This window comes from Prunus persica, chromosome G7 (genome assembly GCF_000346465.2).
Source record: "Prunus persica cultivar Lovell chromosome G7, Prunus_persica_NCBIv2, whole genome shotgun sequence".
NCBI classification, from domain to species: Eukaryota; Viridiplantae; Streptophyta; class Magnoliopsida; order Rosales; family Rosaceae; genus Prunus; species Prunus persica.
In genome coordinates, this window is record NC_034015.1 from 18,999,124 (window position 1) to 19,027,119 (window position 27,996).

The 27,996-nt window shown below is 37.1% G+C and overlaps 5 protein-coding genes across 9 annotated transcripts; 3 read left to right on the plus strand and 2 right to left on the minus strand.

Annotated features, from left to right (window-relative positions):
- Positions 105-3,975, minus strand: LOC18771479 (lycopene epsilon cyclase, chloroplastic). The gene is made up of 11 exons (XM_007203578.2): positions 3,691-3,975; positions 3,409-3,580; positions 3,160-3,298; positions 2,827-2,937; positions 2,592-2,694; positions 2,166-2,309; positions 1,981-2,088; positions 1,690-1,786; positions 1,474-1,602; positions 569-701; positions 105-483 (listed from the first exon to the last, which is right to left on the minus strand). The coding sequence occupies exons 1-11, from the start codon at positions 3,973-3,975 to the stop codon at positions 318-320; spliced, it is 1,587 nt and encodes a 528-aa protein (XP_007203640.2). The 3' UTR covers positions 105-317.
- On the plus strand, positions 5,240-9,297 carry LOC18770672 (single myb histone 4). The gene is made up of 6 exons (XM_020568085.1): positions 5,240-5,630; positions 6,325-6,656; positions 7,595-7,679; positions 8,262-8,345; positions 8,617-8,824; positions 8,918-9,297. Exons 1-6 carry the CDS (start codon positions 5,481-5,483, stop codon positions 8,947-8,949), a joined length of 891 nt encoding a protein of 296 aa, XP_020423674.1. The 5' UTR covers positions 5,240-5,480; the 3' UTR covers positions 8,950-9,297.
- On the minus strand, positions 9,521-11,615 carry LOC18771698 (glycylpeptide N-tetradecanoyltransferase 1). Of its 2 annotated transcripts, none has more exons than XM_007202011.2 (2): positions 11,352-11,615; positions 9,521-11,059 (listed from the first exon to the last, which is right to left on the minus strand). In XM_007202011.2, exon 2 carries the CDS (start codon positions 11,010-11,012, stop codon positions 9,708-9,710), a length of 1,305 nt encoding a protein of 434 aa, XP_007202073.1. In that variant the 5' UTR covers positions 11,013-11,059; positions 11,352-11,615; the 3' UTR covers positions 9,521-9,707. The 2 variants fall into 2 exon arrangements, with proteins under 2 accessions (XP_007202073.1, XP_020423673.1); XM_020568084.1 differs by having other exon boundaries at positions 9,521-11,038; positions 11,352-11,572.
- LOC18769157 (eukaryotic initiation factor 4A-11) lies at positions 13,068-20,317 on the plus strand. 3 transcript variants are annotated; one of them, XM_020567895.1, is made up of 16 exons: positions 13,092-13,406; positions 13,492-13,523; positions 13,617-13,715; positions 13,813-13,889; positions 14,058-14,103; positions 14,283-14,343; positions 14,425-14,478; positions 14,630-14,750; positions 14,941-15,053; positions 15,143-15,253; positions 15,657-15,752; positions 16,692-16,711; positions 17,934-18,044; positions 18,262-18,368; positions 18,543-18,973; positions 19,330-20,317. In XM_020567895.1, the coding sequence occupies exons 1-16, from the start codon at positions 13,212-13,214 to the stop codon at positions 19,963-19,965; spliced, it is 2,310 nt and encodes a 769-aa protein (XP_020423484.1). In that variant the 5' UTR covers positions 13,092-13,211; the 3' UTR covers positions 19,966-20,317. The 3 variants fall into 3 exon arrangements, with proteins under 3 accessions (XP_007204373.1, XP_020423484.1, XP_007202168.1); XM_007204311.2 differs by lacking the exons at positions 16,692-16,711; positions 17,934-18,044; positions 18,262-18,368; positions 18,543-18,973; positions 19,330-20,317 and adding an exon at positions 16,214-16,655 and having other exon boundaries at positions 13,068-13,406; positions 15,657-15,773; XM_007202106.2 differs by lacking the exons at positions 13,092-13,406; positions 13,492-13,523; positions 13,617-13,715; ... (7 more) ...; positions 15,657-15,752; positions 16,692-16,711 and adding an exon at positions 17,034-17,214 and having other exon boundaries at positions 17,981-18,044.
- On the plus strand, positions 21,375-27,386 carry LOC18769247 (diacylglycerol O-acyltransferase 1A). 2 transcript variants are annotated; one of them, XM_007203565.2, is made up of 16 exons: positions 21,376-22,401; positions 22,581-22,661; positions 22,760-22,833; positions 22,979-23,054; positions 23,140-23,207; positions 23,693-23,816; positions 24,052-24,150; positions 24,478-24,579; positions 24,672-24,808; positions 24,892-24,973; positions 25,095-25,115; positions 25,553-25,615; positions 25,737-25,784; positions 26,533-26,595; positions 26,708-26,761; positions 26,848-27,265. In XM_007203565.2, exons 1-16 carry the CDS (start codon positions 21,979-21,981, stop codon positions 26,950-26,952), a joined length of 1,620 nt encoding a protein of 539 aa, XP_007203627.1. In that variant the 5' UTR covers positions 21,376-21,978; the 3' UTR covers positions 26,953-27,265. The 2 variants fall into 2 exon arrangements, with proteins under 2 accessions (XP_020423526.1, XP_007203627.1); XM_020567937.1 differs by lacking the exon at positions 26,533-26,595 and having other exon boundaries at positions 21,375-22,401; positions 26,848-27,386.

The following is a 27,996-nucleotide window of genomic DNA, read 5'->3' on the forward strand; positions in this document are numbered from 1 at the left end:
TGAACCAGGATTTAGCAATTTGATGACATTTCAAGTTAATTATGCCTAAAACCGGCCCTTTAATTAACTTACCAAACAGTCAAGAAATTTTTGGGCAAGCATATAATTGAATGATGCTACATCGAAACGCATTTATTTACTAGAATTGTTAATCACATCTTTGATCTTCTAAATGGTAGCAGAGGGAAGAGTATTTGTATTATTTACACAAAAAGGAAGTGACTTCCAAAAGTGGGGTGGGATCTTAGTGTATTAATTCTAAACTATGTTCTTATGTAGGGCTGCTAAGGGAAGGAATTGAAGGGCGCACAGACAGGCTATAGGGTGAGATAGGTTCTTATCATAGTGGCTCCAGTAGGATCAGAAAGTAGATGTCTGATGAGGCCCTTTCTCAAATTATTTGGTGCTATAACAAACATGTACACGGCAAAAAGCATGAGATCAGCTGAGGACAAAGTGGAGCCAAGGAAACCCTGCCACATCCTGCAAATGGAAGCACAACCATCAATCTTTTTTGTTGCTTCTGTTCAAGCTTAGTTCATGAACTAAAACAGCTAACCAATCGTACCAGGTGGGCAAGCGGAAGAAAGTATGAAAGAATGTCCTGATGCCCTCAATGTCCAGTTGCAGAATAAGTGCTAGTCCAAAAAGAAAGAATGCTCTTTGGCGCTTCCTTTCTTGCGGCCAGAGGGTGTTCCATGCTGCAAGGAAAAGTTATATTGAGTCAAATGTAATGCATTTTACAAATTATCTTAAATATTAGAAGATACTCTAAAGACATATTCGAGTAACGACATGAATGTTTTTGGAACAAAATTTACTAAAGAGTAGTATGCTAGCTAAGCAGGAACATTACAGCAAGCATGAAATTATTCAAATGATTTGTAATTATATAAAGTTAACATGGAGAGACGGATAGATGTTCACAGAGAGAAACAAATAGGTCCATTACACCCTGCACCTTGCAAATAAAAAATTAAGTGGGGAATGAGCCAACACCGTATAAACCTTGCAATGCATAATTCTTGCAAGTCCTATAAAAAAAATATTCTTGCAAGTCCTATAAAAAAAGTATTTTAGTTATTCTGTTTATGTGACTTAGAGGAATATTTTATCTACCTGTTATACATATAAAATATAGAAAATAAGCTAAACAACACCGACTCTGACTGCAAGTTTACAAACTATGTAAACTACACCATGGAGAAAATCAGTAAGAGAAGCGACCACATGTAGAAAGAGAGAGATGAGCTTCCTCTTCAAGCTAATTATCTTTCAAAAGCTAAACTTGAAACTTCGAGAATGAGGCCCAAAGGATACCAAGCCTTTAAACTTTTTGAAAAAAATATTTCATGACAGTATAGTTATCTTTCAAAGTATGGAAATGTCTGAAACACTCATTATCTATGTTTTTAATTCTTATGGAATGTATGATGCAGGTAGCTATTCTAAACAAACCAAACCAACACTTACCTTGCATCGAGATGTTCTCATTACTTATTTGACGGCCGGGAATGGCCTTATAATGACCCGGCTTCAAAATAGTTGCAATCACGGAAGCATATTTTGGAGCCTCTGACAAAGACCTCACGACTGAATACCCTGCTTGATGACGGTAAAATTATAGGCATCAGTAGACTGAACAATGGGGGAAACTGCTCTTATTAATTTATTTGGTTTAAATATTACCTGTGGCTGGATGTACCATACAAGCAGCAGCACCAAATGCTAGGTTCTTTTGCTCAGTATTTGGTAAGGACCCACCAACTGGAATCCAAGACCATTCCTACATAAATTGCAGCAAAATTTTGCCTTGAATTATGAAAGTAAGCTAGAAAAATCTCCTGATTACTGTGATGAAAGTTTCAAATCAAACAAGTGATTGTTCCCCTACATGGCATGGGCATGAAGCATTGTTTGGACATATTTTCAGAATACATATAAAAAATGGTAAGCATTGCAGTCTGTCATAAAAATTACCTCTTCGTAAGTTTTTATAATACGGATTCCCATTGTCTTTAACCTTGACAAGAGCTTTTTCTTCAATAAATCAAAAGGCATGGCCTCTTTAGAAGCCAAGCAAGTTTCCTGCAAATCACTCTCTCTTAATTTTGGGTACAGGAATCAAGTAATGTAACAGACAAACTGATGTACATCAAGCAAACCTCAAAGAACAATCTTGTTGGAGACATTGGCATGGCATAAAGAAATGTTGGATATTCTGCTTCTAAAGATGAAACTTTTTGCTTGGTGTAGTCTCTGTAGTCCATGAAAACCATTAGGTTGGGATCGTATGGATTGTTTTCCACCTGAAATTGTAAGACAGAATGGACACAGTAGTCAGTCATCACAAATTATCTGCCCAAAAGGAATTAGTCAACCCAGAGCACAGAGCAATTATTTTTTTCTTTTTTTATAGGTTGGGGGGAGATGATGTGGATTCAATATAAGATATATTATGAATTGCAACAAAACCTAGGAACAACAAACTCTGGCATGCAAAAGAACCACAATGAGTATTATATATTACTTTTTGTTCTTTTCCTGAGCAACAACATTAATGTACTACTGATTGCAAATATAGTTCCTACCTCAACCTCCACACCATAAGCTGTTTGAACAGACACCTTTGGACCACCCACCTCATATTGCAAAAGCTTCCCTGAGGCAGCTCCTGATGCAACAGTAGCAAGCCTATAATACCATGTTAGAAGTTTGAAACAAGGTATGATAGAAGTAGAATCGAAAAGAAAAAAGAAAAAAAGAAACATAGTCTTCATGAACACCATCACCAATAATCTACGTTGAAGAATTATTCCATCATACCTGCAGGGAACTATGATATCGCGGTCACAGGCCACAAGACTATGGCCATTGCTAGCTTCAACAATACTTTTCACCCTTGAATTGAGGTATGAAACACCTGACTCCACACACCTAAGAAAATTAATATGAATTATGAATCTACAGAGAATTACAGTTTTGTCGGCACTTAAGAAAGCAGCTGACGAACTAGACAAAGACGAGAGAATCATCCGTTTTCAAGGTAACTGGTTAGTGGCAGCTGATTACCAGTGTGACATGGATCTTCCCTCTATCTCTGAGGTGCGGTTATACAAGCTTAAATTATTTACAAATGTAGAATAGAGTTCTAATTACATTCTTAAAAGCTCCTCATGTAGTTTGGTTCGACAAACGCGTCCATAAGCACGACCAATCAGAATGGGGTCAGAATCATCATCAAGATATACAATGGTGTCCTGCCAAACATGCTCAATACACCCTTCAAATCCAAGATCTGAAAATGTAAAAATTTAAGCAAATTAAAAATGTGATCACAGTTTGGTAGAGTGCTTTAAATTGGGTAGTTGATAATGCACTTAACAAGACAGATAATAAAGTAAATACCTTTGAATTCATCCTCCCAAACACCATAGTTATTTGTAAAAGGGAGGTCAGGGCCAATAAGCCCAACTTTCAATCCTAACTTGGCTGACTCTGCAGCCAGAGCAAGACCTGCTGGACCACAACCAATCACCACCAAATCCAGTATATTATCTCCTACAGATATTGGCGGTAGCTGCAAATTAATAAATAACAGCATTACGAAATTGGTTTTTGGGTTTTGGGGTTCATGCATACTCAAATACAAAGACTAACAAAAACCATATAGGCAGAGAGAGAATTAACCTTGTCAGAGAGCTTGGACTGCTCTTCCATGGCCTTGTTCTGCTGCATTTGAACGAAAAGTAACTCAGACCCGCCAGCCTTTACATAATCCTCTTCATCCGCAAAGCCTTGTTTGACAGCCACACCCACACCCCCTCCACTTCCGGCACTTGCTTTCACTTGCAGAGAATGCTTCTTGTACAAGCCGTAGCCAAAGAAAGGAGCTTCCTTTTTACTTGGCAGCCCTCTTCTTTTCGACCTCCAAGTCGGGCAAAACGACACCGTCATTGCCACAACGCAGTCCATGAGACCGGCTTCTCTCTCTTCCTCTCCGTCTCAAACTGTTCACAACTCAGAGCCTTGCATTGGGACTGTTTTATTCTCAATTTTGGTTCAAACAGTTTGAGTCTTTGAGAGAGAGAGAGAGAGAGAGAGAGAGAGAGAGGAAAATGGTTTTTCAGAAATGTAGATTTTTCTGGGTGAAAATATCAACGAATGCTTCTCTGAGTCTGAGCGAGCTTCGAGTCCTGTCACTGAGTCACTGACCGCTGGGTTTCTCTGGAACGTTAGAGATAGGGAAGGGAGTTATATGGTGCGTTTTAATTTGCTACTCGTTAAGACAGTCATCCGAATTCTGCCACGTGGGAAGTTCCTATTAGCTCACGCTTTGGAAAAAGTTCCCTTATCAAGACGAGTTGTGTTCCTTTTTCAGCTGCCGTTTTGGAAAATGTCTGAATTTGTGTGGGTTTTAGTTCTTTATGAGTAGGCTACACTGCTCATGTAAAACGAATGGCTCCCCTTTTTCTCATTACCAATATGTTCACGTTAAGTAAAATGTTTTTGTGAAACTGTTGTAAATCGGATCATGATTTCTCAACTACTTATTTTAAACCATATGTTCATTAACGTCTTCAAACATCTTTCGACATTATAAACATTTTTCGATATTGTTCAAGCTCATGTACAATGCAATAAAGATCCGAATCATATTACAAGGGACAAAAAAAAACACGTATGATCTATATAGGTATATATGCTCTCAAATGTTGAAGTGAGTTTTTCAAGTGCATAAGTTGATTTTCTACCCGAAAGGTCAAAACTTCTAAGTCGCACTACGCTAAATTTATGGGATCAATTTTGCATTTTGAAAAGATAACATTAGTTTGACACTCCATTATATCTCAAAAATTATATTTAAAACATAAAAAAATAGAAGTCGTCCCTAAAAGTCAGTATGTTTTAGTGTAAAATAGTCTTGTGTAGAGTTGTCCTATACGGTAGCTCTCACAATGAAGTGAGCTTGAATATGGGTTTAACCTCACTTCAGAATTCTTTGGTTGATGTCTCCTTTTTTTATATATTATATTATATCGTTCATAAATTTAATAGTGATGGATCAATTCTTGTAAATAGAAGTAGAATTACCATATTAAAAATATAAATAAATAAATAAATAAAAAGAGGGGGTGGGGCAGATGTTGGGCTTTTAAATTTCATGGTATATTTAGAAGCCTCTGCCTTAGTCATGGACGTGGCCTTTATCGAAACTTTTGTTTTGCGGGCACGGCTTGAGAAGTTGGAGCTCCTTTTTCATGGGCCGAAAGTTAAAAAAATGGAGAGGAATGCAACGGCGTCGTTTGGCAGCCATTGAAATCGTTAAATCATTATGCAGTTAGAAAGTGGCACGAAACGAACCCTCGTTTTTGTGTAAGCAAACCAAACGAAAAAGCAGAGCACTTCGCGGCAGTCATAGATTCTGTGACACACAGAGACACAGACAAGTAAAGAGAGGGAGGGAGGGAGAGAGAGAAATGGGAAATCCAAAGCAAAAATGGACATCGGAGGAGGAAGAAGCTCTAAGAGCTGGCGTGAAAAAGCATGGCACTGGCAAGTGGAAGGACATCCAGAAAGACCCTGAGTTCAATCCTTTCCTCTCTTCTCGCTCCAATATTGATCTCAAGGTCTCTATCTCTCTCTCTCTCCTTATCTATATACGTATACGTATGTATCTGTATTTGTGTGTATACATACACGTGTTCGCATGGAAAACCCGGAATTTGAGTTTACTGTGTTTTGTGGTGGTTGTTTTCAAGACAATTAAGAAAGTTGCTATAGGCTGTAAAAGTGATGAATTTTGTTTGTTTTAATTTTTCTTTTTGGGTCAAATGAGAGGTTATTGAATGTAAACATGCTCTGGTTTTTATGGTATGTTAAAGTGGATTACAATGGTGATGGCATATCAGACCTATGAATTTGAGTGGCTGAGTCTTACCCTTGTGGAGTTTTGGATTAAAATGGTGAACACCCATGGATCACATAGAGCTACCAATAGCTATTTGGAGCCACTGCCCACTTGATTATTTCTAACGTAGGGTTTGTTAATTTACAACTTGGTTCCAAAACAGCCCACCTATTGCAAAGTTGGGAGGCACTCTTAAGTCACTTGATTTTCAATCTTTGTTCACATGGTATTTGGGTATGAAAAGCATTTTTGGAATGGTGTGCAATCACGCTAGCCTAAATTATATTTCAATGAATTAAGCTTCTTAATATCAGAACTATTGCAGACTGCATCTAATACGGTGGAACCATATATTTTTTCAGTTAATTACTGTGTGCCTGGTCTGTGGTTCAACTTGGGTTTTGCTTTTATAGGACAAATGGAGGAATATGACTGTTAGTGGCATGAACCCCAGAGATAAGTCAAGGGCGCCAAAAGCAAAAGCCAACGCCGATGCTCCTGCTGCTTCACTGTCCGTTTCACAAACTTCTGCTGCTGCTGCAGCCAAACGAGATGCACCAGCAGCAGCTACAGCTACAGCCAGACGCGATGCACCAGCAGCAACTCCAGCCAGACGCGATGCACCAGCAGCAACTCCAGCCAGACGCGATGCACCAGCAGCAACTCCAGTCAGGCACGATGCACCAGCAGCTCCAGTTGCAGATGATTCCTCAACTGGCTTATCTGATGCAAAAACTGCTCCAGCGTATGACACTTGTTTCTCATTGCCGTCGTCTTTTATTAATACAATAGAAAAAAATATGCAGGTTGTTACGTGGTACTCTTTCACTATGAAGTTTTCACTGAACTATACTGTGACTGGAATTTGCTGAATTTCTGTGTGGGGAATGATGAGTGGAAGAAACATGGTTACATTGTGGAATGAAATAGCTCTTTAGAGTTGTATGAATTGGCACAGTAATGGTGATGGGGTAGCTGACTAATCAGTCAGGTCAGTCAGGATAAAGGGGAGAGGAAAGGAGTTAATGGTTGATGATGCTAAGGACTCTTCAGTTGATAACTAGATGTGAGGTGGCCATCTTTGTAAATATTATAGTCGTACTAAGTTGACAAGGATTCAATCATTTGAGTTCAGCTCTATAAACATAGTGTTGCTCTATGCATATATAAGTAGGTGCTACAAAATAAGGAGTGGTTTCACGTATAAAAGGAAGAAAAAAAAATTCCTCTTAGCTCGTATACTCCCTCCTGCATGCAATAAGAATGAATGGTTCTATTGCGTAGTTTCTTCGAGAACACCCATGAAGAAATATCCCGACTAATTGAAAGATATGGAAGTGTGTTATTATATTCTGAACTATAATATTGTTGTGTGACACGCAACAATTAGCCTAGTTGGCGGATCTTGCTTTGCTCTCTTCCTGGAATCATATTATATGATGCTGTAGTTTCAGCACAGCCACAGTCCTATGCTTTAACACTCTCAAGCCTCTCACGGCAAACATAACGTATGTAGATTACATAACTCTTAGGATTAAGTAACAAAGTGAATAGAAGGATTTATTTCTACGTATATGCCTACAGTTGTTATCCATTTCATTTTATCAATTTCTGTAACTCCAATAGCTACTCCTATTCTTGGAGTCAATTTCATTTTGGTCAATCATCTTCTTCTGTTATTAGGTATGATGCAATGATTTTTGAAGCACTTTCTACCTCAACAGGGCCAAATGGATTGGACTCTGGTGCTATTGCTAGCTTTATTGAGGTACACTGGAAATATATGCTTTCTTTCTTGTCTTAACAAAATGAAACAAAAAATATCTGGGTTTACTATGGAGGAAGCTGTATATTCATTTGGAAGGGAAAGAAAATTGTCATGAAATGATAATATTTTGATCCTTTATAAACTCTTGTAGATTCATGTTTCAATTAATCATGGTACATCATGTATTCTGTTAGAGCTGAAAAAACTGACTTAATTTTACTTCTTGAAAATATAGCATTTTGTTAGAAGACCAACATATCTATTCTGTCTCATATTAGCTACTTGATTGATAAGACCTAAATCTAAGCTGGTATTTCAATACCAGTTGAGCTCATTATATTAGGATGATCTTCAAATAGATTACTTTTACTTAGTTTGATGGTGAGAATGCAATTTTCTGTAAAGAATTTACGAAGAAAAGCTTCCTATTGACATTGTTTTTGGATGTCTCTAATGATGTTACCTGCTTGTTACTGCCTTTACATTGTCATGAGGTGTTATCGAATGTTTGTTACCCTTGTAAATGATAATTTAATTTTTATTACCACTCAATTTTCATGATATTGAAAACGATTTGTGCAGCAAAGGAATGAAATCCCCCCAAATTTTAGAAGGTCATTAAGTAATAGGTTGAGAAGGCTGGTTCACCAAGAGAAACTTGAAAAGGTGATTGGTTTTATATTTTTCAGCTCAAATTTAATCATTGTATGTATGTATTTCTAACCCAGGATTAATCTGGCTCTATCAATGGTATGTTTATTTGCAACTAGCAATTTTAAATGGCTAAATCTATGTTTTTCTGCGCACCTTATTATTATTATTTTTTTATGCTTGATTGCAACTTAACATTGTAGCTAGTTGCTGGCCAGATTACATTGCAAGCTGAAATCGACATTGAATATCAACTCATTTAAGTTACCATGTCATCAAAATGTAGATTCAAAATTGCTACAGGACGAAAGCCCCGAAACAAAAGGACATCCATCCGATAGAGGAATCGGCAGTGGCTGCTGCCTACAAGATTGCTGATGCCGAAAACAAATCGTTTGTGGCAGCAGAAGCAGTGAAAGAGTTTGAGAGGTTGTCAGAGATGGCTGAAGAAGCAGAATCAACGCTGCAGGTGGCAGCAGAGATTCTTGAGAAATGTAACACCCAAACTTCCCAATTGTTGTCTTATCTTTTGCATAGCTTTTCCACTTCATTTTGACTATATGTTGACATACCTCCTAATTTGACAGGTTCAGAAGGTGAAGTTCTGCTGATGGCATGAGATATGAATCCGTCTTATCCAATTGGAAGATGACACCTGTGATTAGAACTTGTAAATTTAGTTCGCTATACTTCCATTCGCTACTGAGGTGCAACCAAGCCAAAATATTTTTTTGCCCATTTTCCTAATAATAATAGTTATTATTATACTACTCTTCAGACCGACCCGGTGGCAGCTGATGGAGAATGGTTTTTGAATTATCGGTCTATCAAGGATCACGCGGTTTATATATATATATATATATATATTTGGTTGGAAAATTTCACAGGTTTTAAGTGATGTAATTTTATCTTTTCATTTAATCATAAAACTATAGCTTTATAGTGATGAATTTATTTCGTTTTTATATGATGGAATTCTTTGTTTGTTTGTTTTCAAATTACCCCTGCGTGACAGAGAGAACAGACCAGGAGTTTGCCAAAATTTGCTAAACATAAATGTGTGTGAATTTGGTTATCGGTCACATATGGTCTTCCATCTCATTGTAGCGCCAAGTGAAAATAATAAAATAGCCCAAGGCCATCAACTTCGTTATGCAACTTAAACTGCAGAAACATAAACGATTATGAAATTGAAGAGGCAAAAGGAATCAAATAAGGGAAAATGTTTAAGATGTAATTGCCAACATCTCATTCTCTGTTGATGATCCAAAGGAGCAAGACAAATGAAAGCATCAGCTAGCTAGCCACAAAATAGGGGGAAAAACAGAAACGGAAATAATTTCTCAGTTCACAGTGCAAAACCAAAGACTGGAAAAACTATAAGAGTACAAGCCCAAGCTCTGAGGGTTTTAATGCATTCCTCATCCGATAATTATAGAGGTAGTAGTGAAGTTGCCCATCACCAGGTCCAAACTTGAGCTCTTTCAAGAACGACTCATTCTGCATGACATCCAGTGCATTGAAGACGTCAAAATCCTTCTGTTTTGCTACGATAAGAGCATCATTCATCAACTGAAGCAGTGGAGTCTTTGTGGATACATTATAATAGGAGTATGCAGCCTTCAAGATTGAGTAGGTCTGATTGCCGAGGATAGACGAAGGAAGAGTGTAGAAGCTGCAGAAGTCGGTCACCTCATGAGTCTCTGGGCTCTCGACCAAGTAACTGTCCACCACATTCTCCTCAGGAAGAAGCCAATGCTCCACATCATTTTCATCAAAATCTGGTGCAACCACAAACTGGCTCAAGTAGTTTCTAAGCAACCGAGTTACAGCAGGGACATCACGAAGTTCCATTTTCCTGAATCCAGGAGTAGCTGGTGAATCTGGTAACTTGTACAGTTTTATGGTTCGGCTCATAGTCATCCTGGCACCAAGCCTAGAAAACCCAACATCAATAAGCTTCTTTGGGTTCAAAGACCTATGCCAGTACTGGCAAGTTGTGATTGGAGTTGGAAGAACTACTCCAGCTGTGTATGCTGCTTGCCATATATTCTCCAAATGAACCCTCCTTGTGACCTCCTTGATCATAACAGGTGCAAGTCTCTTTGACCTAAGCTTCTTATGCACACATAAGAAATTAATCTCAGCCATTTTCACTATCTCATTACGGACCCGGATTCTAGCAGGAACACCAGTAATGAAAGCAACCAGCTTCTTGTTAGTCTTTGCACGAACACCAATATGCCAGCTCCTAAAATAACCAGGAGGGTGCAGAGCCCACCTGAGAAACTCCTTCGAGTAATTGAATCGAAACATGTTCTCATCATCCTCAACATAATTATTCTTCAACAGATTGTAGACCTCAGTGCAGGTATCTTCAGAGTCCAGGTCACAAGTGGTCCATTCATACTGAGTCGGAAGATTGTAAGGCTCTTGTTTGACCTCAGACAACGGTGTGGGGGGCTCAATTGGGCCCTCGGCCAAGCTGACATCCCCAAGATCCTTAAATTGCCCAACAGGTTGAGTTTCCCAAAATGCGTGCCTTTTTCCAATAGACATTGAATCTTGGAACTTTCGGACTATGGTTTCCAGTGAGCTATCATCCTTAACAAGTTGGTTTGCATCAGAATCATGATCTGCCTCCTTAGGAGACCCAGGTGGAGAATTGTTGTTATCACCCATTACAACTACTTAATTGACTCGGATTCCTAAATGAAAGTATTTGTTATCTGAAGCACAAAAGCAACCAATTCAAATTAAGACAAAACAAAACAAAAACCCATTAGATCATCTGGGAAAGTTTAGCATAGCAACAGTTCAACACCGGTTTTTTTTTCCACCTGATGCAACAATTTCACAGAAAACCCCAAAGCTTTTTCTTTTCTAATCCTTTTCCTAGGTTCAAAACGACCCATAATTATAAAACTTCATACGAACAAGTATTGAATATCTCAAAACACAATTCAGCAGTAAGCTAACAGATCTGTGAAATTTAAGACGAAGAGCTAGAAATACACTCACAGTTCCAGCAGACGAGCTTGCGATACCTTGAGATTCTTCTGATTAGTGCTTCATAGATCTTGATTTTGATTTGGGTTTGTCGGAGATGAATGAGAATCTCTAGGGTTTTTGGTAAAAGCAAGCGGCTTTGAAGATGCCGCTGGGGTTGGGAGAATACGAGGAGTGCGTGTGTTGTATGGGTTTCCCGAACGTATTAACCAACGAGGACTTTAGCATATGCGCCCGAATTGCTGCCCTCTGCTTCTGTTTATTTTATTATTTTAATTTTTATCGTCAATACAAAAATAAAATGATTATTTCTTTTTTATTGAGTGAATATCAAGAACCCTTTCATGAATCATAATGCCTGTGTTTTCTTTAAGTTTTCACTACTAATACGACACAATAAAACACAATATAGGTCGAGTTGAGTCGATAACAAATTTAAATGATAATGAGATGTGTTTTTAACTGATGAGTTTATGTTTAAAGGATAATCACATTTATCTTTATACTTTTGTTTTGACATTATAAGTTAACAAGACGTATTTAAATTTACGATAATTTCATATAACATAAAGGCAAAACAATATAAACACACAAAAATATGATAAGTCACCATCATATAATGTATCTTATATGGGAGAATTAGGCGAGTTATATATATTATTTTAATGTTTTACTTTACAAGTTTTTTTTTTGGGGGAAGGAATTAGACATAAGTCATTTGAAATTTTAAAATTGTTTGGGTTGAGATTTCTCAACTCGCATTAATATACTTTTTAATTTGGATTAGAAGAGAAACTTTGGTGTCACGTGTAAGAAGTGAGATAGAGAGAATTATGTATTGTATAATAAAGTTATTCTATGTTTTTTTTTACGAATGGGGAATGCTAGCAACCTTCTCTTTTGAATTTTCTCTCTTTTTCTCATGACATATGTCACTTTCCTTACACTAAAAATAATGTAATTAATGCATCAAATAAGGTAACATTTGTTTCCAAATTTACCTTATTTTTTGTATTGATTTTAATGTTTCCTTAAATTTATTATCCAAATTTGTTATAACTTTCTTATCACGTTGTTAAAAAATTAAATAAGAAAATATATATATTTTTCTTTTTTTAAAGACTCCAACAAATAAGACTTACCTAATTAATGGTTTAGATAAAAAAAAATCAATAATAAGACTTATCGAATTAATGGTTTGAAAATGCAATCAATGAACTTCCTTTTAAAACAGACTTCCTTAGAAGGACATCTTTTGTCTATATAAAAAAAAGGATATATCTTTTGTGGATTTTTTAAAGGTCATTATTGTTTTTATTAATTAAAAAAACGTTTTTCCTCTTTAAAAAAAGACATTTTATTTTTAAAAAACAGAATTTTAAAATTTTTTACATATGGTAAAAGAGTTGCAAGAAAAATTGGATAAATTGAAGGATAATATATTTAATAAGGGTAAACTTGGAAAACAAAATGTGGTTTGTTTGATGTATTATTTTAAGTGTATGGGAAGTAACACATGTCATGAGAAAAATTCAAAAATTCAAAAAAAAAGGTTAAAGAGAAGGTTACTAGCATTCCCCATTACGAATTAGGGATTCGGTCGGTTTGTCGGATTTGTATAACTCAATGCCTACCCTTCCGGAGGACACGGGCCTATAGCACATAGGACCCACTCTAAATTTACAAGGAGAAAGGCCTATTAACAAGCATTCTTCCTTGTCCAGCCCAATTGTTTTTTATTTGCGCCAAACCGGCAAGTCCATGTTTGATTTCAGCTCCACCAGCCAACGTTCCGTGAGTCAGTGAGAAAGCTCAGAGATTTCACAAAGCTCAACTCAACCTGCCAGTTGTCCACAACCAAACCAGACCACCATGTGCAGGGACGCAAGGAACTGGGACGAAGAATCATACAGAGAAACCATATTGAAGGAGAGGGAGATCCAAACCCGAACCGTATTCCGAACCGTTTGGGCTCCATCCCTTAACCCTAACCCGGACGCCATCGTCGTCGCCTCCAGCGATGGATCGGTTTCTTCATACCTCATCCCCTCCCTCGTATCCAAGCCCGTACGTGCCTCATTTTCCTCCAAATCTCAATTTTCAATATTCATTTTGTTTAAAACTTATTTATGGCTTTTTTTGGTTGTTACAGCCCCTGGGTTTTAGCAATGTGAAAGCCCCACAGTAAGTATTTATGTAACTCTACGATGTCGTATTGACTATTGACAGCAGCTGATGTTGGTTTTACATGTGGTGGAATTTTAATTTAATTTGTAGCTCGTTAATGGCTAAACCTGCTTGCTTCCTTCAAGCTCACGAAGGCCCTGCATACGATGTTAAGTTTTACGGCCATGGCGAGGATGCTGTTTTACTGAGGTTCAATTATACGCTTATACTATTCCAGCTTTTTTGAGTTATTTCTTAATTTCGCCATATTTACACTAATTGATTTTCTCGGAATTTTTATACTTAGTTGTGGTGACGATGGTCGGATTCGAGGATGGAAGTGGAAGGATTGTGTAGAAGCAGAGGCGCCTATTCATTTGCAAGGTGATTTAGATTTTTGACAGCTTACCATACCATGTGAATTAGAACAATTAGTCCACTAACATTGCATTGTTATTTTAATTTGGTATGTTGCTTTGGTTCATGAAAATTGAATTTGATTCTAATTCTGTAAATTTATATTATTCACATTGTTTCTTCCTGCTTTTGTAGGAACCCATGTGAAGCCACTACTTGACCTGGTGAATCCGCAGCATAAGTAAGTCACCGAAAAGAAAAGACTCTCAGGGTCCTCTCTTTCATTCCCCTGAATTTCATAACCTGAATAAGAATCTTCTAAACAAGGACATTTGTCTTTCTGCCTTATAACGCATGCTATAATTAGTCCCCAACATTACTTTAGTTCACATTTCTTGTATTTTACTGCTGTGTTTTTAGAGGTCCGTGGGGGGCTTTATCTCCAATCCCTGAAAACAATGCTCTTGCCGTTAATGATCAGGTATGCTATTGTTTTAGTCATGTAGTTTCTTCTTTTATGAGCATGGAAAATAGTGTGTTAACATCTCTTTTACCACAATAGGGGGGATCCATTTTTTCTGCTGCTGGTGATTCTTGTGTCTATTGCTGGGATGTGGTATGTATTTGTTCAAGGTGAATCTTTCACGTGTGCAATGAAGTTTTTGTGTAAAAGCATGTACATATTACTGTACATTATGTTACATTGTTCTTGTCATAATTTCCTAGCCGCACTGATCCCGGCATGATTTGTATCGGAAATGTTTCAGGAAAGTGGTCAAGTCAAAATGACTTTTAAGGGGCACTCAGACTACTTGCATTCTATAGTTGCCCGGAACTCTACCAATCAGATCATAACTGGTTCAGAGGATGGGACAGCTCGTATATGGGGTAAAAACCTAGCATTTTTAATTTTCAAGGATTGTGGCGGAAAGTTGTTCAGAAGAATAATTTTCCATCAACAAAGTTATTGTTTTCTTTCATAGTTAGTATGTTCCTGTCTTGGACTACCACTTCATTGTATTAAATGTCCAGTCACATGGGCTTGTTCTTAGTAACATGTGTTTATGGTTTTACCCAGATTGCAGAAGTGGAAAGTGTGTTCAAGTGTATGAGCCAGCAAAGGGTACTAAATTGAAAGGATTTTTTTCGTGCGTAAGTTGCATGGCTCTTGATGCAAGTGAAAGCTGGTTGGTAAGCATTTATGTGATGGGAATGTCGTTGCATTGCACTCTGTTGAAGTTGCTTGCAGCTATGATTTACTAAATGTTTTTCTTCTGTAGGCTTGTGGTAGTGGTCGGAGTTTATCAGTTTGGAATCTTCCTGCTTCTGAATGCATTTCAAGGACTTCAACTCGTGCATCTGTACAGGATGTAGTATTCGACGAAAATCAAGTGAGCTCCCCTTGCCGCCCTCTGTAACTTAACTTAGTTAGGCACCTAGTGTTACTATAAAAAGAAGTAACTTTTAAGTTCCAAGAGAAAAGGGTGTGGACCAATAACTATGGTTGTTTTAAATTCATTAAACTAGTAAACTAACTTCTTAACGGGATAAGATGCATTGTTAAGATATCAGCAAATAAGGATACTGTTATAAAATCTTCATCCCAAGGAATGAGGCTGGAATTGTTATGTTAATTTTTTTTTTTTTTAATTTGTTGATGGGGAGCAATTGGTAGAAGAATACATTATATCTACGGGGTTGCCTGTTTAACTCCTAAAGAAACACCTAGTTTGTAGAAAGGAAGCACAAGGGAAAACCAATATCCTAAAGTTTATTGTTGGTTCTCCTTTCCAGGTATTAGCAGTTGGAGCAGAACCTCTACTTTGCCGTTATGACATAAACGGGGCGATCCTTTCACAAATGCAATGTGCTCCTCAGTCAGCCTTTTCCGTCTCTTTACATGCATCTGGGGTATGCTTAACTTGATCTATCTTTCCCTTTGTTTTTTGTCAATAATATTTGATTTTTTTTTTCTTTTAAAGAATGTTGGTCTTACCAACTTGCTCATATTTATAGGTTTACCACTAGGTGCTAAGTTACCAGCACTATCCTTTGATTTGAAAGTTTGAAAAGTATGTATTTTAAAGTAGGTCCAGTGACACAAATGATCCAAATCATGTTTTTAAAGGAGTGTGTAGCTTCTATCCTTGCTATAAACAATAGGTGTGGCCAGAGCAAACCAAAATGTGTGTAGTTAGAAGCTAATGACAATATTAATAATGAAAGAACATGCTGAGGACCATGATATGGGTTAAGGTTATTACACAAAGAACTTGAAAGGGGTTTTTAGCTTCATCACTTATCAAATTCTATTTTCACTTCTCATCCCATTGAACCATTGTTTTGTTCAGGTTACAGCAGTAGGAGGTTACGGAGGTCTTGTTGACATTATTTCGCAGTTCGGAAGCCACTTGTGCACATTCAGCTGCCGATGTGTTTAGATAGAGTTCAAATATCTTTTACAGTGGGCTCTTGAAAGAAGAGTAGGCTGCAAAAGCATTTCAAACTTAATGGGTGGTAAAATCCAATTGCAATTGCATGGTCCTTGGAAAAGTTGTGATGTGTAACCTTGTAAGAACCATGTAGAGCTTGATGTGCTGAGAGTTTCCACATAGTTTGCTGAAACTGTAAAATTGGTTCGAGCCTTGTTGTAAATGTTATTGGCCCATTTTTACCACTACAAGAAAAAAGTTTTCAGACAATAAGGTGTAACTGTAAGTACAAGATTTTGATGTTCCAAGTTTACATATAATCTATGAATTAAAGGGGCCAGCTATATATGACCATTCTTTACCTCTTTTTCTGGTTTTTGTTCTTTTGCATATTCAGGGTATTTATAAAAAAAATTCGTTTTGAAAACGGATGTGATCAAATATTTAGGTGCATTTTGAAAACTTGGGAAAATTACTATACACATATATGGGAGGTTGTAATGGATTTGTAGCTCAAGTTGTTATAAAAAAAAATTTGCTGGGAGGTTGTGTTTGGGCCTTAGCCCGTTCCAAATCCAGCCCCATATATTCGTGCACTAATTCTATGAGGAAACAGAGTCCGTTTTATACTCCTATTCCACTCCCACCAATCCGTGAGCGCCACGTGCCCGAATCGAATCTGGAGGGACGCGAAGACCATACTCCCTCGAATCGCATATACAATAATCAACCCTCACTCGCTTAGTTTACTCACTTGTCAAACACAAAACTTTCTCTCTCTCTCTGTCTCTCTCTCGCTCATTCCTTAACTCCGCGGCTTAGATCCGAGGAGTTTGGGAAACCCTAATTTTCTGAAAACAAGCCAAAGCTCTCTTCGGTCGCTCTCTCTTCGCTTTCACCTTCTCACCGATCATCGGCAGGTCTTCCTCGCATACCTTTCTTGTTATAAATCCATCTTATTTTACTCGCGCGGTTGTTCGATCCGGTTCTCTCTATTTTTTTTCACGATTTTTTCTTACCATAAATTTCTAGATTCTGAATTGGCTTGTGTTCGTTGATGTTGATTTGCTGTTTATTTTCTTCTGTTGGTTTTTTTGTTGTTGGAATATTTGTTTTTCACTATTGAGCATAGTCGTCTGAGTTCTGTTGTTTCAGTTGTATAGGATAAAATAAGTTTTTCTATTAAGATATGAGAATTAATTTCAGAAAACTCTTGCAGTTCTTTCTCGTTTTCAATATGTTTCCTGTGCTCCATGTATTTGATGTGAATCGTAACGTTTTCTTAAGTACTTGTTACTACAAGTTCTATAATGCTTCTGATCTTTGAAATTTTCGTACTAGTGCAGGTAATATTGTTTTAAGTTTTGTTTATTGCTTCTCACTGCGTGGTTTATGTTATCACGTTTATATGGTAGTTAATAGTTAGTCATACATGGATGTTAGTTATACAAAATTGTGTTTGAAGTTCTTAAACCCTTCTAGAGAGGAGAGTGACAAATGCTGTTTAATGTTTTTCATGAAGAAATCATTGAATTATTGAAATCTGAGAAAATCTGAGTTACTGTATAATTCGAAGTAGCATTAGCATGGACATCATTGTTATTTTTGCTTAATTTTCACACAATTTGTATTGGTTGAGAATATTGGTGATGTTTTTCGCTTATACTATTGTTTGTACTTTTGCAGTCATGGCAGCTCCAGAAGGATCACAATTTGATACTCGTCAGTATGATTCCAAAATGACTGAGCTGTAAGATTCGTACTCTCATTTTTCTACTTTTAAACTGCATTTTAGGTGCCTATGAAGCTTTTACTCTTTTATTGTATTTATTCTTGCATTTTGGTGATAGTGATGTGGATATGCGTCTTTTATTCCTTTCTTGTATTTATTCTGTGGTTAAAAGTTTTCATAAGGATTCAAAACTGGTTGCTAACTGTTTCTCTCTTGCTTGGTGAATTGGCTACAGACTTGCAACTGATGGGCAGGAATTCTTTACATCATATGATGAAGTTTATGATAGTTTTGATTCTATGGGTCTGCAAGAGAATCTTCTGAGGGGCATTTATGCTTACGGTACATATAGCCATAACTTTTTTTCCTCTTTTTAGTATGTTATATTGTTTATGACAAGAGGAAGAATCCTAAAATTTGTGTACTCTAATATCTTCATGGAGTTTTCCATTTGTCTTATGGTCGTATTTTCTCTAGACTGGTGAATGATTGAATTCACTGTAATTCCTTTTGCAGGTTTTGAAAAACCCTCAGCTATTCAGCAAAGGGGAATTGTTCCATTCTGCAAGGGTCTTGATGTTATTCAACAGGCTCAGTCTGGAACTGGGAAGACAGCGACTTTCTGTTCTGGTATTCTTCAACAGCTTGATTATGGTTTGACAGAATGCCAGGCCTTGGTTCTTGCCCCAACTCGAGAGCTTGCTCAACAGATTGAGAAGGTCATGAGGGCTCTGGGAGACTATCTGGGTGTGAGGGTCCATGCTTGTGTTGGTGGAACCAGTGTTCGTGAAGACCAGCGCATTCTGTCAAACGGGGTTCATGTTGTTGTGGGCACTCCTGGTCGTGTTTTTGACATGCTAAGGAGACAGTCGCTTCGTCCTGATAACATCAAAATGTTTGTTTTGGATGAGGCTGATGAGATGCTTTCCCGAGGTTTCAAGGATCAGGTATTTTTTCAACCCAATGATGTCTGTCTGTTTTATGCGCTTTAGGACTAGTGAATGCATGTTCTGCATAATGAGGTTGTATGTGAATAATGGATTTCTCATATGCAAGGATAAATCATGTATGCAGTATAGTTATCTAGTAATATGGATAAGAACTGTAATGCATTAAAACATACATGAACTAATTAATTGACATTCCAGAATGACAAATATGCTGAGTCCGTAGCAGTTTTGCTCCACCATTGTATCACTTCATTATATGGCTTTCATTTCAGTTTCCTTGGTTTGCTGAAATCAATGTGATTTTGTAATTAAAATTTTATCTGATGCGAAATGCATTTTTGTGGTGGTTCCAGATCTATGATATATTTCAGCTTCTGCCATCAAAGATTCAAGTTGGGGTGTTCTCTGCCACAATGCCACCCGAGGCCCTTGAGATCACAAGGAAGTTCATGAACAAACCTGTGAGGATTCTTGTGAAGCGTGATGAACTCACCCTGGAGGGTATAAAGCAATTTTATGTCAATGTTGACAAGGAGGAATGGAAGCTTGAGACTCTTTGTGATCTTTATGAAACTTTGGCCATTACCCAGAGTGTCATTTTCGTCAATACTCGACGCAAGGTTGATTGGTTGACTGACAAAATGCGGAGCCGAGACCATACAGTTTCTGCCACCCATGGAGACATGGACCAGAACACCAGAGACATCATCATGCGGGAGTTCCGTTCTGGGTCATCTCGTGTCTTGATCACCACTGATCTTCTGGCTCGTGGTATTGACGTTCAGCAAGTCTCCCTTGTTATAAACTATGACCTGCCTACCCAGCCAGAGAACTACCTCCACAGAATTGGGCGTAGTGGACGATTCGGCAGGAAGGGTGTTGCCATCAACTTTGTAACAAAGGATGATGAGAGGATGCTGTTTGACATCCAGAAGTTCTATAACGTGCTTGTGGAGGAGCTGCCATCGAATGTTGCTGATCTCCTCTGATGAGATTTTGTCCTCTTTAGAAAATTACCAAGGAAAAGCTGGTTTCTGCTTAGTAGTAAGTGTTGTTTTGTTTGAAGTTTATTTTCTGTTTTTCGTCGTTCCAGCCGCCACATCCACCATTTTGTGTCTTCTCTTATTATTATTACCTTATCATTATTATAGGTCTAGTTCTTTATAATTTATGGTTGTTGGATACTATTTTAAGTGGTACAAGTGCACTTGCAATGTGAAAACCATCATTGCCTTGATCGGTTGTGGTAGCAACTGTTGTTGCATAACATATCTTCTAGCTACTAATATGTATGTATTTTTTGAGTTGAACTTTGGTTTTTTTGATGTTTTAATTTTGGTTTTGATGGCTGTTGTGATTCGATGATTGTAATGGATGGTCAAACGCTAGTTTTGTAGAATTGTTGGCAACCGAAGCAACTTTCTCCAAATATCTTGTAGAGCTACGCACAAGTTGCTATTGCCTTAATTAGGCATGATTTGAAGAATATGGTAGGATGAGGCACGGCCTTTTCATTTATTATAGAAGGAAGAAAAGTGCCCCCGTTTCATGAGGAAAAAGGCCTTTTCTTAAGCTTAATGTCTTTTATTTTTTTACTCGTTTAAGTAAGCAACAAGACTGTTGGTGTGTCGGTCAGGTGGAGTCCATTAATTATTATAATAACAAAGATTCGTTGGCACCAAACTTTTCCCCCACACATGGAAACTTCTTGTGAGATATGACACGTGGTCAGTGGTCACGGTTATATAACTAATATTGTGGAGTCAACAACATCCAATTTGATCCGGGTTAGCCTCTTCAATTAGAACTACTTCAACCGCGTTTTTGACTCTATAATAAATATTAAAACAACGTTTCACATGTATGGTACCTCACCCACCCTTTGTCCCTTTCCATCATAATCATTCTTTTCTTAGCGTCACGTTATTAAATATGTAATTACTATGCTTAATACACTAACGAATGGAATGCAATGCAACACCAAATCGAAACCCAAAAATGAGATTCTAATGTGAATTAAGTCATCTGATCACTTATAATTGAAGAGTTCGAATATAAATTATATAGTTTAGAATATAAAATGCTAGTCATACCATTACCTCTTTAATAGAGGTGAGTTCCATTGTTTTGGTGAGCTTTACCTCTATTAAAGAGATGGTACACAGTACATAAAGTGGTATACCTAGCATTGCTAGTTTAGAATAATGTTTTTCTTTGGGAAAAAAAAAATGTATCCATTTGCATGGTGTAATCAGCAGTACGGGATAATAAAACTAAGTAGTTGACGTGTAAGATAAAAAAGGGTACCTCAAAATCAGCAGCTTATTTGATTGCTGATCTAATTATATTGGGTAAGTAAAATAAACATAGAATAATTAACATTTAATAATGTCTTAATTTGTGGATGTCGGGTAGCGGGAGGGAAGGAAGGAAGGACCGGGAAGCGGTTGGATTGGATGTGTATGGCTCCAGCGGACCAGGTCTGCGCAGCGTCCTCTCTCCTCTGTAACAGCCTTACACGACGACACTGTTTTTTGTGAAACGCCATAACCAAAGCGCGGCTGCTTCCTCAATTTCTGTTGTCGTTTTTTTGGCTCACTCACTCCTACCGCCATCAACCTCACCCTTCCCTTCTCTGACATCATTACCATTACACCAGAAGAAAAAAAATTCCCTCTCTCTCTCTTCCCTCCGTTTCTTTCTTAATTGTTTGTTGCTTTTTATATAAAACCGCTTGCCTTTCCCACTCATTCACCGCCACTTCTCGAAATTTCTTGCTCCGGGCTCTGCTCACCCGTCCTTTTCTCTTTATTCGGTTCAAATCTCTCTCCCTCTCTGCATGAACTTTCTGGACCCTCCAGCGTCCGCGAGCTCTCAAATTCACCTCTCTCTCTCTCTCTCTCTCTCTCTCTCTCTCTCTCTCTCTCTCTCTCTCTCTTACGTTTATATATAATATATAGATATATATACAAAGCTATCGTATATTGCGGTTCTTCCATTTCATGGCGATTTCAGATTCGCCTGAGACCATAGGCATCACAGGCACCAGCACGAGCCCTCTCACCGACTCGGATCTCACCCACACCCTCCGACGCAGGCCCGCCGCCGCCACAACCGTACCAAGAGATGTAGCCGATTCCGGCTCCAGGACCGACGAAGACGACAGTACGTTGAACGATTTGGTCAGAGACTCCGGCAGTGACGACTCGGTGACCGCCAAGATCTGCGAACCCGGCGATAACGTTCGTATTGGAGGCTCGGAAGCTTCTATGGATTCGGTCAATGCTGTCCAAGACAATAAAGGACTCGGCGAAAATGATCGAGGCGGCGATCCTTCGGCTGTGAAATTCGCGTATCGGCCTTCGGTTCCAGCTCATCGAAGAGTCAAAGAGAGCCCTCTCAGCTCTGATGCCATCTTCAGACAGGTATTTAGGCCTTATTTAGCTTAATGTCACTTCATTGTTAAAGACAATTTCTTTCGTTTCGCATGACGAAATTCTTAGTAATGAAAAGGTATTTTGTTCGGAAACAAGTTCTGGTCTGTTAGCATTGAGTTGTGTGTGAGCGCGGTGCTAATTCCTAGTTTTACTTCTTTTTTGAGCAGAGCCATGCAGGTCTCTTCAACCTGTGTATAGTAGTGCTTGTTGCTGTAAACAGCAGGCTTATCATCGAGAATTTAATGAAGGTTTGCCATATGCCTGTATCCTTGTTGTTTTGATTAACTTCATGCCGTTTAGCGGAAATTTTTTTTTTAGATGCCTTATGGTTTAATTATTGTTGCAGTATGGTTGGTTAATTAAAACTGGTTTTTGGTTTAGTTCAAGATCATTGCGAGATTGGCCCCTTCTTATGTGCTGGTAATTTTTCTATCGTTTTGCATTGGTACCCTGTTTGGTTATAGAATTAATTAACTTTTCGTTCTCATGTTCAATTTTTGAGCATTTCAAATTATAGTTTGTGGCCACTTTATTCTGCTTTTTTTAATTTCTCTTTCACTTGCAGCCTTACTCTTCCAATTTTCCCACTTGCCGCCTTTGTAGTTGAGAAGTTAGCCCTGCAAAAGTCTATATCTGAACCTGTGAGTAATTCATATGGTAATACTTCAAAATAGTACATTTTTCACAAGTATATTTGCAATATTAATTTCTGGCCTGACATTGCAGGCTGTTGTTTCTCTTCATATGATCATTACCACAACTTCAATTTTGTATCCGGTTTTGGTGATTCTCAGGTTAGTTTGAATGTACTGATAAGTTTTTCTTTTTGCATCTATAGTTGAAACTGTTCGGCCATGGCTGATAGGAAGATTTGGGTTTGTACTATCACTATTAAGAGAGGTTCTCTTATAAACACGGGAAAAGTGAGCATGCATAAGAAGGGATGTTTTGAGCCGTTGGATTGTTAAGATTTTAAATAAAAACAATGACATTTAGTATTATGCATGCTCACTTTTCTCATGCTCATATAAGAATCTCACTATTAGATGATCATTTCATTGTTGCCTATAATATATGTTTTAGTGCTATTAATCTATTAGTGAACTTTCTGTAGATGGAAAAAGATATTGTGGTACTGTCTGAATAATTGTCTCTTAATGTATAATGAGCTTCAATAGGAGAGGCTATTGTTGGTTTTTATTGATGGGGTCTTTAGTTCTGGAATATGTGAATGGTAGTGAAGATGCTGTATTTAATTAGGTGATTTCAATTTCTGCAGGTGCGATTCTGCTGTTTTATCTGGTGTTACGTTGATGCTCTTTGCTTGCATCGTGTGGTTAAAGCTCGTTTCTTATGTGCATACAAACTATGACATGAGAGCGCTTGGCAAATCAACTGAAAAGGTAGCCATGAGCTTATAAAAAATGTCCTTAGAAGGTTTTCAATTAATGAACATTTTTTTCCTTTACCTTTACTTAATATGAGGATTGAAGAAAGTTTATAAAAAAAAAAATCACTGATTCTCTCTTTCTTCCTTGATATTTTCCCACTTTAATAGATCTTTAATGTTCTTCAACACTTCTTTTTCTTGTGATAAATGATTGTTTTCTAATTCACGAAGTCCTTGTCTGATGCTAGGGGGATGCCGTCCCCAGTTCTTCAAATACGGATATCCCTCACAATATTGGCTTAAAAAGTTTGGCGTACTTCATGGTTGCTCCAACATTATGTTATCAGGTAATTACACTTTTTTCTCTTTCAGAGTTAAACTAGGTTTTTGTATTTGTCAATCCCTATTCAGAAAGTGGAATAATACATGTTCTGATGCTTTTGTCATTTTGTTTGCTTTTTATTTTTCTGGTTACAAAGATAAAAAGTAAAGTTATGGCATGTAACACAAACTAAACAAGTTTTTTTCTTGATTTATAAACTGTCATGCAGACGTGTAAGCTTCATGGTTGCTCCAACATAATAGCATGCAGCATTTTTCCAAATATAAGCTCTAATTTTGCTTTGATTTTATTTTCAACTCATGTATTTCCATATGGCTCATTGTTATTTCAGACTAGTTACCCTCGTACAGCATGTGTTCGAAAGGGTTGGGTGTTTCGTCAACTTGTCAAGTTGATAATTTTTACTGGACTGATGGGATTTATAGTAGAACAAGTAAGTTTGAATTTTTTGTTTCAACTAGCTTTCTGTGCTCTTTTGTTTTCCTTTGATTATTGCGGAATTATGAGATTTGTATATTTCTGCAGTACATTAATCCTATTGTCAAGAATTCACAACATCCTTTGAAGGGGAACCTTTTATATGCAATAGAGAGGGTTTTGAAACTTTCTGTTCCCAATTTATACGTGTGGCTATGCATGTTCTATTGCTTTTTCCACCTCTGGTGCGTCCGTTGCTATGGTAAATTTACACTTTCAAATAATTTCATTGTTTACCTTATGCTTACATGCAGTGTTTCAAATATAGGTTAAATATTCTTGCTGAGCTGCTTTGTTTTGGTGATCGAGAGTTCTATAAAGATTGGTGGAATGCAAAGACAGTTGAGGAGGTGCGTTTTATGTTCTATAAAACTTAGTCTTGGGTTACGTTATTACAGCTCTTTGCTGAATTGAAAATTTTGACTATTCGCTTTTGTTGTATGGCTCTTCTGGTTTTGTGGCTGTCATCAGTATTGGAGAATGTGGAATATGGTATGTATGTTAACTCTAATTCAGTTGTTTCCTTACTTTTTTCCATATACATAATTACTACGATAAATCATTTGTTTGGATCTACTGGTTGCCGATCTAAGATGGTAATAGGTTCCAAATTTTAGCTTCTATTTGACATTTAGGTTGCTCATGGGACTGTTGTCCATTTGGTTCTTGATCCATCCCAATTGCACTGTCATCAAAGTTACCATGTAAAGATAGTTAAATAATATCTTAAAATCTTTTCTGTTGTTTAGTTTGTTTGCTAACATGATTCTATACTCACCTCCTTCTCTCCATGAGGTAGTTGAATATAGCGTAGACTTCATTTGTTGTGTGTATATATTGAATTTACTGGTGGCCTTGTGGTTCTCATTAGTCATTTATGCTAATCATATGCCTTAGTGAAAGTGTAATACTGATTGGGTTCATTTCAGCCTGTTCATAAATGGATGGTTCGCCATATCTATTTTCCATGCCTACGGCATGGAGTGCCAAAGGTAACAAGTTTCTCTTTATTTTAATCTAAGTGATGTGTGATGGATCTGATTTGAACTTTCTTTTTAAAGAAAGCTCAAATTTAATTTGTTATTTGTTTATTTTTTGTTCCTTTCAATTCAGGGAGTTGCCATTGTAATCGCCTTCCTAGTATCTGCTGTATTTCACGAGGTATATTGCTTTGTTTCTGAGTTTATGTTGTTATTTAGTTCTATCTCCCTCCTAATTGAATCTGTAGTCTAGAATGAGAATTAGCATTTTCTCTCTTTTTGAAGTGGGAGTGTTGGTGGAGATTGGGGGTTCTGGAAACTGAGTCTGTATCATGATTTTATGGCGGATAATAGGACTTGAAACTGAAAGGATGGCTTTGAGCACTTCCATTAAAAAACTCATCGATCTTAGAAGCCAAGCAAGAGTTAGCTATTTAGACATATGTCATCCAGGAATGTGCACAGTTGGTAATTTACTTTTATATAGTAGTTGAGATCAAGCTCAATCTTAATAACCAGTCCTATTGTTTTATTGGGTGATAGTGATGATAAAACAGTCCCGAGTATGTTATAAGAGCAAAATGAGCATACATAGTGAAGAATAAATCCTGATGTCAGGACATGGATAGAAAACCTCTACATTCTTCCAATATGAACCAAAATATTTGATTTGGGGCAAAGAGCAGAAAAAACTACATTCGATTCGAGTGCGAAAATGTATGGTATACTAAACCCAGAGCTTCCCCATGGTTATCACTAATGCAAACTCCAACTGAAACATTATCTGAGGGTCAATCGGAATTGTTCCCCCTTCTGTTTTCTGTCTTGCTCATCTGTATAATGTTTGTGTTTTTTTACTACCTTCAAATCCGCTATACGTTCTCTGAATTACTTATACAGTCATGAATTATTGTTCAATTCAACTACAGCTGTGCATTGCTGTTCCTTGCCACATGTTCAAGTTGTGGGCTTTCATTGGAATTATGTTGCAGGTAAGAACATTTTAATTTCCCTGCTTCGAGTATTGTTTGCACTCTGCATTGCAAAAATAAGAATGAGATGATTATTTTAAATTGTTTTTATTTTGTTGCATTTTTGTCGCAGGTACCGCTTGTCTTGATCACAAATTACCTGCAAGATAAATTCAGAAACTCGATGGTATGTCTGTTTAGCCTTTTTATTAATTCAATATTTGTCATATCATTATATTTCTTCTAATCTCTTTTTTGAAATGTTATTTCCAGGTTGGAAATATGATCTTCTGGTTCATCTTTTGCATCCTTGGTCAGCCTATGTGTCTACTTCTATATTACCACGACTTGATGAATCGGAAAGGGAAAGCTGAATAAGATTTTGACTCCCCTATCTCAAGGTGTGGATCGAGTTGTTCTGGAAGCGACTTTCTCTGCTCCCAGTGATTGATCATTTGTCAGTGTCGCTGCTTCCTTTGCAATGTTTTCATGATCCATACGTTTTTCATTACGCATATTTCTGGTTAATTCAGTTGATTTTATATAAACTTTTGAAATATCGTTATCAAACAGTGAGTAGCGCCACAACTGTATTACCTGGTTTAGTTTTTCTGGTATATAATTAGATGGGAAATTTGTAAATGCTTCAGGTTCGATCAGGTTACGCCTTCATTATCATCTTCCCTGTTTATCTCCTATAAAATATAGGTATGTTTTTGTTTCGATGTTACAACTAATTGTGGAGAAAGAAAAGTAAGAAAAGTATATAACGATTATCATCTTAAATGCCATTTTTATTGTAACAATGTTCTCAAATAGCAAATGACTTCATTATATCATATCATCTCAGTAGGCTAATGTCACTTTTACTGTAACAATGTTCTCAAATAGCAAATTGTTGTTGCTAGTTGTTGCTAGAGCAATTTTATAGCAATGTTCTCAAATAGCAAATGACTCCATTATATCATTATCTTCTCAGTTGCTGCTAGAGTCATTCTACAGTGAGGACCTTAGATGATGTTATATCTCTTAATCGTTGGATGATAAGGTTCTTAAATGAGGTCTTATCTCTTAACTGTTGGATCAAACTAACCAATTTAATCCAATGATCAAGAGATATGACTTTTTCTAAAGGCCTTAGATAAGACTCTCATTATAGAATTCTACGATGTTTCTACTGATATTATCTTCATATTCATAGCAAATAGTATCAATATTTTGTTGATATTATTAATTTGTTATAGTAATGGTACTAGTACTATTTACAAACAAAAATACTGTTGATAGATACCATAGTAAAGATAAATAACGTAATAAATATTAAAATTCAGTTAATATTGTGCGTTCACTATAGTAATAATGCTATTTAATAATTTTGCCACAGTATTTCTGCACGTGATCGGACAGCATCGCAAAAATGCA